The sequence below is a fragment of the Cuculus canorus genome, chromosome 11 (assembly GCF_017976375.1).
Source record: "Cuculus canorus isolate bCucCan1 chromosome 11, bCucCan1.pri, whole genome shotgun sequence".
Classification (NCBI taxonomy): Eukaryota; Metazoa; Chordata; class Aves; order Cuculiformes; family Cuculidae; genus Cuculus; species Cuculus canorus.
In genome coordinates this window covers 9,444,062-9,461,885 of record NC_071411.1, presented here as the reverse complement: position 1 = coordinate 9,461,885, position 17,824 = coordinate 9,444,062, and the positions used below count along the sequence as shown (strand labels likewise).

At 40.1% G+C, this 17,824-nt stretch overlaps 1 protein-coding gene across 3 annotated transcripts in view; it reads right to left on the bottom strand.

The window, feature by feature from the left end:
- Positions 1–810: 810 nt before the first annotated feature.
- FGD5 (FYVE, RhoGEF and PH domain containing 5) overlaps positions 811–17,824 on the bottom strand; it is a 95,854-nt gene continuing 78,840 nt past the window's right edge. For all 3 annotated transcript variants that reach the window (XM_054076280.1, XM_054076282.1, XM_054076281.1), the window contains 9 exons: positions 16,009–16,092; positions 14,305–14,384; positions 10,188–10,287; positions 8,897–9,034; positions 7,715–7,817; positions 7,364–7,494; positions 5,544–5,672; positions 3,709–3,857; positions 811–2,972 (listed from right to left, as the gene is read on the bottom strand). In XM_054076280.1, the coding sequence (XP_053932255.1) occupies positions 2,936–2,972; positions 3,709–3,857; positions 5,544–5,672; positions 7,364–7,494; positions 7,715–7,817; positions 8,897–9,034; positions 10,188–10,287; positions 14,305–14,384; positions 16,009–16,092 (951 nt within the window). In that variant the 3' untranslated portion in view covers positions 811–2,935. The remainder of the gene's footprint in view (positions 2,973–3,708; positions 3,858–5,543; positions 5,673–7,363; positions 7,495–7,714; positions 7,818–8,896; positions 9,035–10,187; positions 10,288–14,304; positions 14,385–16,008; positions 16,093–17,824) is intronic.

The window sequence follows — 17,824 nt, the reverse complement described above, 5'->3', positions numbered from 1 at the left end:
ATGGCATGGGATCTTGTCGTGTTCAAATGCTCTCCAACTCTGAATGACTTGTACTTTGATTTGGAAAAATAATTTAACAATTGTTTTAAAAAAACAGATTTTAACTAGGCATATATGGTAAGATGGATCTAAATATTAGTTGCAGGGAATGGCTAATAATTTTAATGCTTTTCAATGAGTATCAAAATAAGCAGAAAAGACTGCAACAACAAGTGAGCTCAGAGCTTGCATCTGAGCTGTTTGCTGAGTAGCTGGTACACAGTGACTTGTTTAAAAAAAACAGTAATATTTGTGACAATGTGGAACAAAATCTTAGTTTTGAAGAAGTAATACTAGCTACAAGTTAGGAAGAAAGAGCTGCTTGTAATTAAATGGCATGCAGTAAACTGAGTATCTATAGCCCTCTATTCTAAGATTTTACCATTTTCTAAAATGTCATTACTAGACTAACTGTGAAATGTAGATTATTTCCATTTCTGGTGGTTAGCTTTGCTCAAATTAGACTGCCAGTTGAAGTGAAATTGTGAGGATATTTTCATTTTCCCTGTCCTCTTTCATTGTGCGTTATTGAAACTGTTTATATCTGTAACTGAAGTAGAGTTGACAGGTAAGTGGGCTTTACAGCAGCTAAATGAGGTGTAGACCGAAACGCTTCCCGTTTCTACCAGATGGCCTCCACTACCATCTTCTGATTTGGTGCTCTTCCTTAGTTTGTCAGAGAATTAGTTAATAGGTAAGTGTCTGTTAGCAGTAACTGGAACTGCAAAGCTGAAATTAAAGAAGGTAACAATAATGTAAAGGAAAAGCCTGTAGAACTGCAGTCACGTTTTACTCTTTTATTTTTCCACATTACTTAAAACAATGTTTAATAGCACTGTATCTTATTTTTTACAACAAAATATTTTCATGTATTCATTTCCTGCTTATAAGTGAAAACTTCATACAACAGTCACTAAATGTCAGCACCTAAATCTTCATAATACTGTCGTTCTGTAATGCAGTTTTGTTTTGTTTGGGACCATGGTTAGAGATCTTACAGTGTGTTCAACATTCATTATCCTATTTGTTTTGTCAGCAGAAAATGTTTTTAAGGGGGGATAAACTTTTACAGTGTATTGGTAGCAAGGCCGTGATTCTAACATGAAACATAGATTTAACATTGGTGTTCATCCATTAACTAAAGAATACAAAAGTTCTACTTTTCTCATACTTGATTTCTGTTTGCATCTGACTGTGCTTTAGGATACTGTCAGACTCAGATGTATCAAAAAACCCCCAAAGAACTATACTTTCATTTAGCGGTATATGTGTATTTGTTTGGTTTTTTTTCCAGCTGGCTTTTGCAGGTGATAAATTGAACTACCTTCATCATTAGCATACATATTATAGACCTTTAAAAATACAGACAACTCTAAACAGTTTGTTAGGGTCAAAAAATCAAGATATCCATTAAGTTTCTTGAAGAAAGGGAAAAATGAAAGTAGTATAAATCCCCCCAAATATATTTCAATGGACGTAAATTCTTGAATGATTTTTTTTTATACAAAGATATATTTTAATCATAAATGCCATTCTATTCCTCAGTCAAATATTATGACAAATATAGGACATGAAACCATTTTATTGCAATGATTAGAATTCCACTTCTCAACCTTCTTTATTAAAAAAACCCAACAAAACACTAAAACCAAAAACTCAACCCCACAACAAAAAAAAACCCAAACAACAAAGAAACAACCCCTCAAACTCCAGAGATCTTTATCCTCAGCTGGTATAAAGCAGCACAGCATCTTTGAAGTCATACAGACACTTGGCTGCTGAGAATCCAGCCCTGGAGATGTAGTGCACAACAGCAGTCTGATGTAAGATACATTTAGCCACAGGAGTTCCAAAGCACTCCAGCAGAGCAGGTTCAGACAAGTGCAATCCAGCCCACCAGCATATTTTAAATGGTGTGCTGGTCATATGGATTAAATTTTTGATGTCATTTTTCATATCAAGAACAGCAGAAATAACAGGAGCTTTGAAAATAAAGATAGACTATTTAAATAGATGATAAAAATCTTAACACTAATAGGCAGACTAGTGTTAAATAAAAACTGTCTGTAGGTTTATAATAAATTAAAAATAACCTTTGGGTTCGAGTCTGATGCAGTATTTAAGGAGAAGTGATATTATTCAACTGGGTTTGCAGAGCTACAGGAGTGCGTTTCAAAGTACTGCAGTGGTATGAAATTAAACCCTTTAAAATAAATTATACAGCAATCTGTGAATATTTTAAATTGATAGTAAGTAATTATCCCGGACCATAGCCAGTGAAGTGTTGGTAGACCAGGTAAATTGAATATGTTGATAATTCATTTTCTGTGAAAGCAATTTAGCATACGTGGGGCATAATTTCATACTAGCACTTGTTAATGGACGAGTAATAAATCAGGCCACAGAACTCCTTAGAAACATGAAAAAAATGAAGCTGTAGTTCAATAAAAATAATAAAGTGCTTTAAATGAGCATTTGTTGTTTACTACATTGTTTCTCATTTCATGGTAGACATCAAAACCAACCCAATGAAATATGATAGTGCTCTAAAGTAAGTAAACAGGACCTGGTACTTACTGTAGTCAGAATTTCCATGTATTCTCTTGTCTTGATTTTAGACTTAGTGTACTGTGGAATCAGAGGAGAAGCTTATACTACAGATTGAACTTGCACAGACATGAAGATCACCATAAATATTCTCTATTTTAGAGTTTCCATTTGCAAAAATGCAGATGTAAGAAGAAGTAAGGAAAAAGAGCAATTTGAAACCAGTTCATATCCAGTGTATGTAGGCAGTTTGGCTGAAATACACTGTTCGATTCTGTAAGACAGGAGAGGGTTGCTGGGAATGTATAGAAATCTGAGAATTTGTTCCAAGTCCATTGAGTAATAACTGCTATAATATGGATGCTTCTTCCATGGCTTCAATCCACCTAAAAAGAGGAAAGAAAAAGTGGTACATATAAAATTACATGCGTTTTAAGAATATATGTACTTCAAGAAAAATAAGTAAAGCTTGAAGAGAAGTGTATTTCCCATCCCAGCTCTAATAAGGAACTATAGTTTTGTGATTAAAGAAGGGAACTGGGTACCAGGACTGTTTCATTCTTGTACAATCTCTACTAGTAATTTACTGTCAAATCTCAAAGATAGTTACAAGTACTATCTTAGAAGAGCAAAGATGAAACCACTGAAGTATGTCTAAAAGCCACAAAACCTCCCATGAACACTCATTTCTTTCCCTGAGTTTCTTGAGGTGCTGGCGTTTTTATTACAAATTTCATGACTATTTTATTATGTGAAAGCAGTGGCACTAGAATGGGAAATCTAAGCAATTGTTTGTTGATGAGGAAACTAAGAGATGGATAAATAGAACAGATAGATAAGTTTCTGTACAATAATCATAATTGACAGACTTCTAGGCATGACTCTTGAGACTCAGTCTCCTCTTTACCAATACAAAAGGAGCAAACTCTGCTTCCTGAAGGAACGAAAAAGCACCAGGTAGAGTTTTAATGTCACCCAGGCCAGTCCCATGCAATTAGGTGTAATCAGTGCTCTGAAAGATGTTTGTTTCCTGTGTTATGAAGGCATTCTGAAGTAAAGGAGAGGGAAAAACCCTGCCATAAGCTTTTGGACACTGGCTAAAGTGGAAGTCAATCCCCATACCTCTGTGCTGAATTGTTATCCTCTGCTCGGAAGCTATAAAAGAGAGTCTGCTTGTGGTAGAGATGGAAAACTGTATCCATATTTCCTTCCTCCTTTTCTGGTGCAATGGTGAAACCCAACAAAGGCAAACTTTCTGTGGCCACTTTGTCCTGAAAGCAAACAAGAAGTGAACTAAAATTGAGAGAGAAGTAATGGTTGGAAGGCTCTTTCAGAAAACCAAATAATGACATAACCCTTCTTTGACAGGGCTGCAAAAGCAGCAGTGTGAATCTTCTGCTGGACTGCTGGCTCTTACCTAAGCAGCAGTAGTGCCTGTGTACTGCACATGTCTATCTGGTCTTAGTACTGAACTCGAACACCACCTCTGAAAGTCCAGTTCTCCATGACCATCCACATGGCCATGAAGGTCAAGTTAGCCATTACTTTAATGGCTATAATGGTCAAGGAGACAAACTGGAGGTTATTGAGAACATGGAACAATACAGCAGCAGTCCTGAATGTCTGAGACCCACTCCCTGTCACGTTCCTTTCAAACATTTTTATTTGCTGAGTGCAAGCAGTGGTCTTGTTGGTACCTTGTCAGTGCCTTTCATAGCACTGGTAACTTTTTTAGAAACCCTCACAGTGTCTAACGGCAAACTTGCTTTCCAAAATGCTGCTTTGAAATATCTGAGCTGGTAATGCTATAAATAGTTAATTTACTTCCAAGAAACATCCATGAATTTTGCTTGCCAGACACTGCTTTGTACAAGTTAAAGAAAACAATAAGCCTTAAGCTGTTACCGATCACTGTGGTTTAGTTCACTGTATGTAGGTAATGTTTTCTGTATGTGTGTGTTGCCTTTGCCCATTCTAAGAAGCAGAACTGCAAAGTGTAATTAGCTTTCTGTTGCTTTTTCCCTACTGTTGAACTAGAAATGCTCGCTTTTAAGGTAAGCAGAAGTAAGGTATACATATATTCTGAATTGCTGGCCAAATTATGAGCTCTTTTGTGCCTCAATCTCCTCATCAGTTTAAAGGAGATAATGTTGCTTCATGCAGCCATCACAGTGGTGATGGAAGTTTAAATAATTGATGTTTGCAAAGTATTCTGAAGGTTTAAAATACCAAAGATTACTGTGAGTACAGTTATTGCATTCTGTGTCCTTTGTTCAGCAAAATGAATTTTTATGTTCCTGCTAATGAAATCTGTCCGTTATAACTTTTTATCACACTTAGTTCATTTGTATTGCAGCTATTCATAAAGGAGAAGAAATAAAAATAAGAAGTGGGACTGAGGAGAGACAAAATACATTAAAATGATCTAGCTTCCTTGGCTGTAAAAAGAGCTTACAGGCCAATACAGAAGGCTATATTCCCAATTCTGCAGACTGCCTCCTGTCTTCATCTGTTGGTTATAGTAGGATAAATATGTGCCCTATTTATACTTGTAAAACTGCAAGATTCTCCTCCCCGCTAGAAATGGTTCATGCACTGCCACTCTTCAAAGTATCTGGCAGTTACCAAGTGCACCAGGGAACACCTGAGAATCTTTAAGTCTTTAGGTCTAAATACGCAGACTAAGGTTCACAGTGGCTGTTACAGTACCACGAATAGCAAGAAGTCAACTGATGAAGGGCAGTTTCTGAAGAGGGCTGTGAGGTCCAGCTAGGGCTGTGGAGGGGCCCCTGAGCTAAGAACAGCCCCCTGGGAACTCAGTCTGTGGGGACCAGGTCTCAGCAGGCAGGAGGCTGTGAGAACTGCCATTTGTACCTTTCACATTTACTTGTGCTGCCTGTAGGGAGTAGAGAAGGGAACTCAGATAGGAAAATATTTCAAGCCAGATTGCACGGTACCTCGTTTGCTAGGTAGGTGTAGAGGACTTTGCCTTTGATGACAAACCAGCGTTTCTTCCAGTGTCTTTTGCCTCCCTTACATCTGCTGAGGTAACCACTGATGGTAGCTCCCTCTCCTGACGCTGCCACCTGGAGCAGGGTAGGAGAAATCAGGGTTTGTAACAGCAAAGGTTTTTCCTCACCTGATCATGCATGTTCATACCAGACAATCAGATATATATCCATGAAACCATAAGTAGACCATTACTAATATCAGAACAGAAAAAGCAGAAGTGTGGTATTATGGTTCTTTTTTGACTGGTTGAAGATTTCTGGTTAAACTTAGTAACTCTGATGGAAAACATGCAGTTGAGTTATTACTGAAGTCAGCAAGTTTACAGTTTGCGTTCCGAGAAGCCAAATTTGTCCTTTTTCCCAGGTCCATGTATTTTAAAAGTACATGCTTCCAAAAGGGAATTACAGTCTTGTGGCTGAACTCTTTTAGGATGTGGGTATATTTAGGACTTTGCAAAAGGTTTCTATCAATTCATGTTAACTACTTGACTATGACTTGGTTGCATTTGTGAAATAATATTTCTGAGAAGAGTTACTCCCCTCACAGAAGTATTTTGAGATCTAAGTGCTTAATATTCTTAAAGATACAGATTTTGAGTACGTGGAACTACATACACCAAACACACAATACAGTATACGTTATTATTTATAGTAATAAACTGCAATAGTATTAGATTTAGAAACCAAGCGCTGAGATTCAAAACCAGCACTGACAGAGAAGACTGAGCAGTAATATAGCAGTGCTTTGCACAGGAACATCAACGTTCCAGGACCTGGGTAAAGCAAATCAGAAAAAGCTATGGAGCAACGCTATTGGGAGACAGTTCCTGTTGATAACCATGTGCTGCCTCCTCGTGGACAGAAAAGCAATGCTTTTTTTTCCTAACGGGGCGGACGTTTCTTTCGGTATTCAATTTGTGTGTTTGTATCTTTGGCTCAGTTTCCCCTCAGCACAAACAAACCTTATAAATTCCAGCGTCTGGACTGTATAGTGAGTTCAGCAAGATGCTACACCCTGTTCTCTTGAATACAATGATAAATACCTGCTGATTTCAGTGAAATGGGAATACCTTACTGTGCTTGAGTTTAATGGGCAACTTCACTACCTAGACTACATCAACATGATTGGCACCTTGTTCCTGGAAAGAAAACTAACATAGCTGGAGAAATCCTGGCCCCATTGAAACTGGTGCAAACTTTATTTGTTTATGTTGATGGGATCAATATTTTACCCATTTGATTTGAAATTGTTTGGGTTCAGCTGGAGGGAAAGTGCCTGATTAGACATGTACGCTCCTGAATTGATTGCCAAGGACTGGAGTCTATTCCCTAAGTGGTATTTTATTTCTCTTGAAATCGAAGAAAGACTTCAGAAGTAAGGGTCTTGTCGTAAGAAGGTAATGAGTCAACAGTCTGCCATGGTCTGTTGATACTTGTCATCTTCTGTGATCTGCCTTGTTGTCCTATCTACTTTATTGAAGCTGTGGTTTTCTAAATGCTTCATAGGCTCCTCAGCAAATTAAAGTACACTGCTCTAACTGGGTTTCTTAGTTGGCTCAAGAAGCTTCTGTGATATCTTCAGAGATCAGAGTATTTTGTATTTTAAACACTATTGTGAGAGACAGAAAAAAAACTGATTGCATGATGAAAGTAGACAAGGGCATGGGCTGAGCTCACTGCACACAATGAATTATAAAGATAGCTGCTGAAGTAGGAGCACACAGTTCTCTACAGTTCCTTGCCTTTCTCAGGCAGCTTGATCCTACCTCCATAAGAGCTGAAGGAATCTTCTTCTGTTTCTTAAAAGATGAATAGTGAATATTGTGAAAGACAGAGGAGAAGGCACTGTTTGAACATCTGGATGAAGTTGGAGGGAAGCTCACACTAAGTGGTCGCTCTGCAAGATAAGGAAATTCAGAAAGGCCATGGGGAAATAGGTGAATCAAGATGCATCAGACTAGGGGTAAGAGACACACAATGTACTAATATAAATGACTAAGGAAAATGCAATGTCTCCTCCATAGTTTTTATTTTAATGGTCAACATTAGGTAGGCAGATCCTGTTATACAAACAGGAAATTGGTTTGTCAGTAGTATCAAGAACAAAGGATTCTTACCTCTTTTCTTAAGTTCCACATAGCAGCTATCACAGACTTTGGCTGCTTGATCTTTGAGGTACTTCATAGGGTATTTGTTTCTTGAACAATTTCGACATACAATCTGTTCCAGCAAGGAGAGAAACATGTAAATATGATTTAAATTTTTATATATGCACATACAAAACAAATCCTCTGAGCTGGCTGGGAGAGGAAGATGGATAGTGGACCAGATGTGACTCTCTCCTAAAACTGTGGCAGTCAGGGTAACTCTACTGACTGAAATGTGATTGCTGTAGGTTTACACTGTTGTAAGCCAAGCAGAATTGCTCACTGTATTTGGCTGCACTTCACTGCTGTGCCCATCTTCCCAGGAACGTAAGCTTTCCGTACTAGTGAATCATAGAAAGACCACTTAAATATTACTTCTGTTTTCATAGCTTTGTTAGGGACCTTGTTTTCTCAAGCAAGTTTGCACGTGTCTGCTGTCCCTGTGTAGGTACAGACTGATTTTCTCAGTGAAATTAGAAAAAAATTAAGTAAACACTTTTTCATGCTACCAAAAGTTACTGGAAGTTTGAGAAAAAAATATCACTGAGGCTAAAAGACAGCCATCATTTATATCAAGAATGCAGGTTTACGTGTATAAACAAATCTCTGGAGTCAGTGATAAAGGGGCAAACCCAAGAAAGCCTATAGATCCCCTGGGCTTCAGGGCAAAAGGCAGCAGCTCTTCAGTGGAGCACAGAGGAAGCTTTCCCTTTGGTCACTGACCAAACCATATTCTACAGCTGAATTTCTTCCATTTTCTTGGAAGATAATTTTACCAGCTGTTTTAGGGACAGGACATGGACTAGATGTGCTACCACTCTGGCCCAGCACAGAGCCTATGCTTTTAATGTTGCCTCACTGTCTCTAGAGCTGTCTGTATATCAGATACAATGGCCAGATTAAGCAACAATTGTACTGTAAACCTTCAAGCACAAGCCTTTGGGAATTAATTTGACCCTCAAGAGAAGGTTACTGTTGTTCTGTAGAATCACTAGAAAACAAATTATCTAATTTAGCAAAGCACTAACAGGTTCTGTGAGTAATCGAATTCTGGTCTTGATATTGCTACAAGTTTGCAGAGGCTACAGCAGTGTGAGCCAGTGTCTTAGAAGTGTGAATAAAGCCTCCCTGAGAAGCTTGTACAGCTCTTACCTTCCCACAGGCATGGCAATGATGTCGCCTCAAAGTGAGAGTAAAGTCACAGCCACAGTTCATGCACATCATGACATGGGACACAGGTACCAAAGTAGGAGGCCTCTCACCCAAGGGTATTCCAAGCTTTTCCCTTAGCTTAAAATCAAACAAGAACAAATGAAGAAGCATCAACACTTCCAAACTCCACTCAGTCAGGCCTGCTTCATCACATACAATTCTCCTCTCATTTCAGTCTACCTTCACCTGCTACAAACCCCAAATTTTCTTGTTCCTAATCCACCTCATGAGATACAGCTGCTTCAGCACTGAAAGACTCTGGCCAACCAGTATGTACTGTGCTGTTAAAGCCAGAGCCACAACACGTAAAAATCCATGTAGCTCTATTGTTGGTCAGGCACTGACACTTTTCCACATGAGACCAGAATCTGATTCATTGCATATGCAAATTGCAGGTAAAACCATGCGTTAAAGCCATCTTTTTATTAACAGCTCTTGAAATAATATCCACAAAAAGCTTGATAGGTTTCAATTGAAAAGGGCCTGAGCTCTTTATGTCATTGCACCCTGGGACAGTTCTATGACCAGGAAAGAGAGAGTACAGAAAACAGTAAAACCCAAGATTGATTTACTGCCTCCTCCAATCCAATTCTGATACATACTTTCTATGGCTGATCTAAATACACATACACAGCTTTAGAAAATGTATTCACTGTTCCTATTTCTTGGAATGCACCACATTGCAGTGTTGTACAGGTGCATTTTCTCCAAGCCCAGGAAACCACAGTCAATGTGAAACCCAACCCAACCTAATAAGCTGTGCTGAAAAGCTGTGTAACTTCAGTTTCAGCACCAAAGTATGATGGGTACCCCACTGTCAGTTCTCAGCATTTTAGAGTTTGCACAAGTAGTGCAAGCTCTTGTGATTTTGAAGGACTCTTTGTAAGCAAAGTTTCCTATGAGGAAATCATACTTACGCAGGCAAATACGGGTTAAATACAGAAAAATCAAATTTCTCCTTGTGCACATTCTGTTTTGCTCCTATTTAAGCAAAGGCCACAGATTATAGAGTTTGATTAACATTTCAGAGGGGGCCCATGAGCTGTGATGAGCTTCATTGTTTAAGCTTGGCATACTGGTTTAAATGAAAATAGTAAGAACTTGGCACAAGGAATTCTGCATTTTATAACCCTCCTCCTTTCCTTTCCTTTCCTCTCTCTCTATCTCTCTCTCTCTTACTCTCCCTTCCTCCCTCCCCTTTCAAGCATTGAAAGACTCAGCCTCCTTTTACCTCCACACCACTGTGGAAAGTGGAAGTGTTGTGAGCTTTGTAGTCGTCTGGGACGTGTTTGCTGATGCAGCTGTACCAGTCATCCCTTTCCGAGCAAGAGCTGTGGAATGAAATACAGCAGAGCAGTCAATGCCATGCACAGCAGAGGCTGCAACAAGCTGTTTCTGGACCAGAGGAGAAAAGCTTCCCTTTATAAATGTTTGCTTTTCCCTAGTACTGCATTAAACTGCTAATTTTCTAACAAGGAACAAAATTGATTGTTGGACCTATTCAGCAGGATGATTAGTGTCAGTCCATGGTTAGGGCTGTGACTGAGAAGGAACTAAATGGCCAGAAAAGTTTTCAAAGCAGTCTCTGATTTTGCTATAAGCCGCTCAACCCTAGATCACATAGGACAACATGAAATGTCTCTTTTTGTCACCTCTGTCCTAGCTTTTAGGCACTCTACTGCATGTAGTCTTGGCACAGGTTGCCGGAAGTAAGGGTGTTTACGCTTATCTCTGCAGAGGGATGCTTAGGTGATCTGTGTGTTGGGAAATGCAGACATCTGTCACTCACAGCAGAGATGTGAATGCTTTCATTTTTCTCTAGCTCTGTCACAGATAATCTCTGGTCTCCTGGCAAAGGGCCAGGACAGCAGTTTGGGAAGGAAGTTCTGCGTTCCGTCTAGCTGCAGTTGGAGGGCCAGTAGTTCTGCAGACTGGCCCCTAGATGCCCCCTTTGCACAAGGCAAAACAATGAGCACTTTGCACTTCTCTGCCAGTCCAGCTATCCCAGAAAAGCAGTAGGGCTCTTAGTACCTATTACTTCCCAGATGCATTCGCTTTGTTACAGCCATAAGCTGTCCTGCCTGTGTTAGCTGGCTTCCCTGCTGTGACTTCAAACTGGGTGCTTCCTGTCCCTCTGAAACCGTGCGCAGCTCCAGCTGTTCCCGGCATCAGTCACAGGAGGGAATGTGACTCAGTTGGTCTTCCCTCCCTGAGCCACACGAGCCACTCACATTAAAGCTACCCACTAGACTAGTAAAAATTAGCAGTGGCATCATTGTCCGCTGCTGTTCAGCTGTGATTTCCTCACTGTCCTCATGAAGACCACCAAACAAGACATCTGAGAACAACTTGTCTTTTGTGGTCTTAAAAAATGAAAGGCACAAACAGAGAGGAAATGCCAGATTTTATCAATGATCTCTGACTTAGCATCCCTGTGTCCTGTAAGCACCAGTGAGCCTGGAGCAGAAATTGGACCAGAAACTCAGCGTGTCTATAGGCAAACCTCTGAAAGCCAAAGGGCTATATTACAGGAGATCATCTCTGGCAAGAGCCACACTACTGGTGTGACATTATTACTACCAAAAGTCACATGAAATTACATTTTCTAAGAAATCTGAAGATGTCTGTATATTCCAGACAAATCATGTTGGAAGCCTGCAAAGCAATAAAAGAAATTCTGGCTTCAACTTTTCTCTTTCTTGGAAATCCTCTTCACTTGAGAATTAAGATATGATTTAAAAAAATGAAGGAAATCATAGGCCATATAGTGATGTAAAGTAAAGCCACTTTGGGAAAGACAGATAAGAAAGACAATCTGCTATTAAAAGCCTGATATCTAACTGGCCCCTTTAACCTCTTCTCCACTCCATTAAGCATCTCTAGGCAGTAATCACAGGTTATTAGTGTCTAAATGTGGGAATAACACTAGTCTGCTGATGAGTAAGATAAATTATGTCAATTGGCACTGACCTATTCTTAATTAGCTATTTCATTGCATGAAAGCTCAAAGGAATTTTTGCTGAACCTCTGAGGCTCAGAGGAGCTCAGACCTTGACTCATCATTGTCACATTTGGTCCTTGTATGAGTTTTGGGCTACACCTCTTGTGCTAAGTTATCAGTTATCTATGTGAGTTCGTATAGTCTTCCTTGAGCAAATAGAAAGAGAGAGTTAAATTGTCATTGCAGTCTCCTGGACAGCAAGGGACATCCCTGGAACCCAGAAACTGGACTAAGATAGGATTTTGTTGCAGTGCTATCCCTGCCACTCTGAATTAACGTTTTAGGGAGGTGACACTGACTGTGTTCTCCCAGTGCTCTAGTATTTTAAATGGGCACCGCATGGTTACCCCTGTGCCCAAGAACATTCCTGAAATGCAAATAATGGCATAAGAGCAGTATAAGCCTTCTCCATAAAGGCTCTGTGCTCAGATCTGTTACCAGCTCAATGCAAGCCAATAACATGGCTCCTCGGGTGAGCCAGGTATTTTCAGCAGGAGATGTAAAGACTTTACAGTGCCATCTGCTCATACAGCCATGCTGACTTCTGAGCTTTGGTCATCCTTGTTCTGCTGCCTTTAGTCCCTGGCAGTCACACTTTATTTTGTCAGTGCATTCACCTTGTCTTACACAAGTCTAAAGGCACTGAGGTTTGGGTTGTGGTTTTTAACAACTGGCCTTTGGTGCAGCCTTGAAGCACCTTGGCGTAAGCAGTAAAAGGGACGCTTGAAGCCTTCTGGTACTTTTCTGTCTTTGCTGCTTTTGGTGAATGTGGCAGGCCAAGGATGTTGTGCAGTGGTGCTGGGAGAACATGCTGTCCCACAGGTGTCTCATCAGCTCTGCCAGCCTGTACAGCAAGGAAGGAGGAGAAGTGTTCTTGGGTGACTTACGGCAGATTGCTCCCAGAATAAGTAGCACAAGGAAGGGAAACGGTCTCTATCCCAGTGCTTTGATAATAGTCAGTCTCTGGCTGTTATCAGAAGGGCAACTCTAGTCTCAAGTCCTGGTGTCTCCTACCAAAGAAATACAGCTTGCAGTGGCCTCACATGCTTTGTTTGGGCTAATCAAGCATAAGCTTGATATGAATACAAAAGGCAAAGAAACTACCTAATAATGCAAGCAGAACATCCTGAGCTTCTCACTAGGGATGCTAGCTTCAGCTGCCCTGAATAAAGGGGATATGCAGCAGTTATTTCCCCTCTACAATACGGAAGGACTGTACACATCCTGCTTTTGTAACTGGCAGCAGGTAGTTCAGAAGTTACTGTGTGTATATTTTGAGGGTTGTGATTAGTGCACAGCTCTAAGAAAACCTCAGAAATTTTCTCATTTGCTGGTTATAAAAGGAATTAGAGTAGAAAGCTTTCATGGCTTTCTGAGCATCCCCCAGATGGCAAGTGCTCTCGGAAGAATGAGAGATTCAAATTCTGATTCTGAATATGTCCTCCCAGTCTTTCTGTTCCACAGTGTAATTTAGGGAAGTCTGCTGTGTGTCCAGCCATGCTGCAGTTGTAGACTGATGGTGGGAAAGTCAGTACTTAAAAGCATTGAAGACCTCATTATTTGCAAGTCTTAATTTTAATACCACTGCTAGTGTGTTATGTCTTTTGTAGTAAACTACACCCAAAAATCACACCAGCCACCTTTCTGCTGTAGTTTTAGGTAGATTTACAGGATAATTTTGGGCTAGAAGCATGAAAAAAAAAACCAGTATGCTGCTATCTTCTGATCAGAAACTGACCTACAGTCTCTTTCTGGCATTAGCTTGTGATCCTGACTCCCAGTTGCAATCTGTACTAGCATTATATGAAGTCATTAGAGATATTCCTTTTATTAGAAAGACCCATGAGGTCGCCAGTGAGGTTTAATTTTGTCTTTGTCATTTAAGCGTTATTAAATGCTTTTATATCTATTGTATGGTATTATCTAATTAGTATTTTCTCCAGCAGTTTTGTAACCCTAGTGGGATGAGGTAACAAGTGAACTCATAAAAGAGAGGTACAACATATTCTTAGTGTCACAAGGAAAAAGCACGAACAGTAATGGAGAGGACTCAGGCTTCTAAGCAACAGACTTTCTTATCCTTCCTTTGTCTTTAAGATGTTATCAAGAGCTGATTTCTTTACTCAGTATATGAGTTGAATTAGTTACAGTTTATAAGCTTTGCATTTATAATGAATATCTTCATTGTGTGATCAAGCACTCAGCCATTGTCTGTCACAACAGCACAGGCTCAAATTGAGATAAAAAAGAATGAGACACCCGTTAAGTTTTGGGTATTGGTTAGACTAATCTAGAGACATGGCTCCAGAGTGTAACATCCTCTGCCATGGCTGTTTGGGGACAGTACCTTGCTGACAGGGTCAGGCAATATTCATCACATTCAATCTTCAGGACGTTTTGGGCTTTTTCTGTCACTGGGCGGCTGACCTAGAAACAAATGCCATGAACAAGAATGTGGACACGAGTTAAGCTGTCTGTAACCAGTACACCATACAAGGCTCAATGCATATGGATCTATGATGTGCCAGCCATCTGTTTCCTATTTCAATGCAAAGAGATGGTGAGGTAGGGTTTTCTTCTTCTGTGTTGCTGGTGTAATGAGGAATGCTCTCTATTTCAATTTGGTGGTGATGCTAAAGGAAAAAAGTCATTTAATTAAATTATAAAGGTTAGGATAAAGTATCCATCAGGGTTCAGTTTTAATATGACAAGCTTAGTGGATGTTTAGTCTGATAAGTGTCAGAGCATTTTGGGCAAAAGTTTTGGCTGTTCTTGGAATGAATGTAAATATCTTTCTTTCTGACATGCAGACATTATACAGTGAAGCACTTCAGTTCAGTGAATGCCTGTCTGCAGAAAGGATCTTAAAGGGCAAAATAAGAAAAGCTACAGCTCAACTAAAACCTTTTCCCTGCCATGCAGTGAATTAGTTGCCTGCTAATAGTAACAGCCACTTAGGAGAAACATACCTTGACAGTACTGATATGCTCTTACTGACAAGCATCTATTATGCCAGTGACTCAGTGTTTCAAATGTACCCAACAAGTATCTTCTCTGCAACTCCTTTTTACTCAATGATAGAGTGTTTTGGCAATTCCTACCCCAGCTGGGAACCTATAGTGAGTTTTAGTCTATCAGGTCTCTAGGGTGACCAGCCTTCCACCTTTTCACAACACCTCAACCCACCTGTGTCATTCTGCTGGAATTAATGATTAGTAATTCTCATCTTGCATGTTTCCTAGCTCCCTAAACTCCTGACTTGCCACTTCAAGTCTTTCTTAACATAAACAGAACTTGGCATATTAGCTATAGAGCAGTTACAAAGGTTCTTGGCAGGAGGCATGTAATAGATGGCTAGGTAAGAAGCAGAGACCCTCTCCAGCCCAGTATCTCTTGTTGCACAGGTACTGGTGCCGATGGATGCTTAGGGAAAAAATGTATGAAAAGGACAATTATGTCCAGTTTCTGTACTCTGCAATTTAGAAAATTACTGAAGACAAGACTGTGTTTATATCATTGCATGCAACAGCTCCCAATACACCTTTTCCCTATAAGGCTGGCTACTCACTTTTGAACCCATTAATGCTTTTGATGAAAACAGTTAAAGGGCACAGGAAAACAAGGCAAATGAAAGCTATGTAAATTTTGAGTGGCAGGATTTTAAAAACAGGCAGACCAAGCCCTAGTGAGTGTTATAGGGAACAACCATGTGTTGGCTGGAGACATAAACAGAGGAATAGACAAAATGGGATAATAAATCTTTTCTGTCTCCAGTTTCATAATCAGTTGGTAAATCTGATTTTGGCTTGTATTATTTATGCAGCCTGAATAAGGCTGTCATACTAAGTCACAGACTTATAGATAATCTTTTATATGTTTGCTTTATATTATTTTTCCTTCTATCTCCTGTAAGGGGCAAGGGAATCCTCTGATAACAGGTCCATCCCCTCTCTCCCCTTGCCCTCAGCTGGATATAAGACATAAACCAGCAAAGCACTAACAGCCCACTGTACAGCTTTAATTTCAGTCTATTATACAGATGAGGCATTACCTTCATGCCTGACACAGCCAAGGTGTTTTTCAGTCGGTATTTGCCATCCTTCTGGGGATATGTGTACAGCAGAACATCATTCATCTATATGAAGAGAAAGACAAAATCAATAATTTGCAATATGGCTTGCAGGCTTGCCCATTACTCCTGAGGGGGTTGCACAGAACATGCAGTAACTTGATGAACTGCTAGGACTGTTACTAAAGACAGGCCCAAGCCACATAGCTTAGATCAAGACCTGCATTTCCACAAAACTCTGGGGAGTCTGCATCCAGGACTTTGATTTCTTCCCGCTTTTGACTGTTGCTAATGGCTAAGCAAGTAGGTAATCAGCTCTTTTTTCTTCAGCTTGGCTGAAACAGCTGCTTGTTTTAAGGGCAATGCCATGTTAAAGCTGGGAACGCAGGCTCTACAGTTGCTACCTGACAGCACCAACTAACTGCCCAGGATGCTGCAGCATGGACTCTCTCAGTGTCCCCCTGATACTGAAGCTGCCATGAGGCATGTGGTGGGGTTGGGCTTCAGGGACTTCCATTTTCTGGGCAAAAAGGAAGTGGAGGGGAGGAGCGGAGCCACGGCCTGGCAGAATGATACAGGGATGAACGGTTTGGATGTTTGAGAACACTAACTGTAGTTCACTACTAGCAAAACTTGCCTAGACACACGAGAGCTTTGCTGAATCTGTGGGCTGCAGCAGAGACCATGGAAGGGCAAAAACTAGAACTTTTTTTTCCTCTTATGAGAAAAAAAATCTGTACCTCAACACCCCAGATATTTCCAGAGTTCTCACAGATCCTTGCAGAATGTGTGTTTTTCAAACAGCTTCATACTAAACGGGACCAGATCTTCTCTGCTGTTTGCCTGACTTAATCATAGATGTTATGGTAGCCTTTCAGCTTTATGCCAATAAACAAATAAACAGAACAGCAGAACTGGACCTTGGAGGTCTCTGCTGGCCTCTCCTTCCCTTCCTACTAGAAGGAACAGCAATATCAGTGGTCCTAAACATTGCAAAAGTAACACTTGTGTATGCGCATTCTGTGCTTTACTTAAATGAGCAGGTCATGCTCTCTTGTTGTCTTTCCCTGCCCTCTCCCATCAGTACCAATATGCATAAAATCAGACAGCCCCTTGATTACTGTACAGGGATACTATGAACAAAGACGTGCAAGGCAATGGTAATTACCAAGGCACAGGTAACACTGTGTGATGCCAGAGACAAGGCACCTTAAATGCAGAATTGTCAAGAAATTGAAAAGTAGACAGAAATCAGCTCCACTTGGATTCCTCTGTGACAAAGACATTTAAATATAGCCAACTGGATGTTAATAATATTATATTTTGGAATTAAAACTGTGATAAAGAGAGACACAGAAAAGAAGGGAGGAAACTGAAGAATGATTTGGCAATAAAATAATGTGTCCTATGTGACTGGAATTGTGGGGGTTTTGATAGCACTGCCTGTGCACCCAAAACTGCTGGTGTAAAATTTTCACTAATTTGCTTGCCTGAAAAAAAGCGGAAAGTGGAGACTTATGGATGTTTTCTTAAAAGGTCATAGTTCAGCTTTCTTACAAAGCAGGAACAATGGTTAAAGAAAAATTACATGGAATTAATACTCATGGGATTAAATCCTTATCACCTTGGACTTAGCAACAAAACTGTTGCCTATATTAGGGTCACAAGTTCACTGGTGGTCAACAGTTCATTAAGTAGCTGTTTGATTCACAGCAAATCAGGTTTATGTGCATTAGCTGCCCATATTTAAAATGCAGATTCCCATTGTGAGGCAAAATATACTGAAGAGTGACTTTCC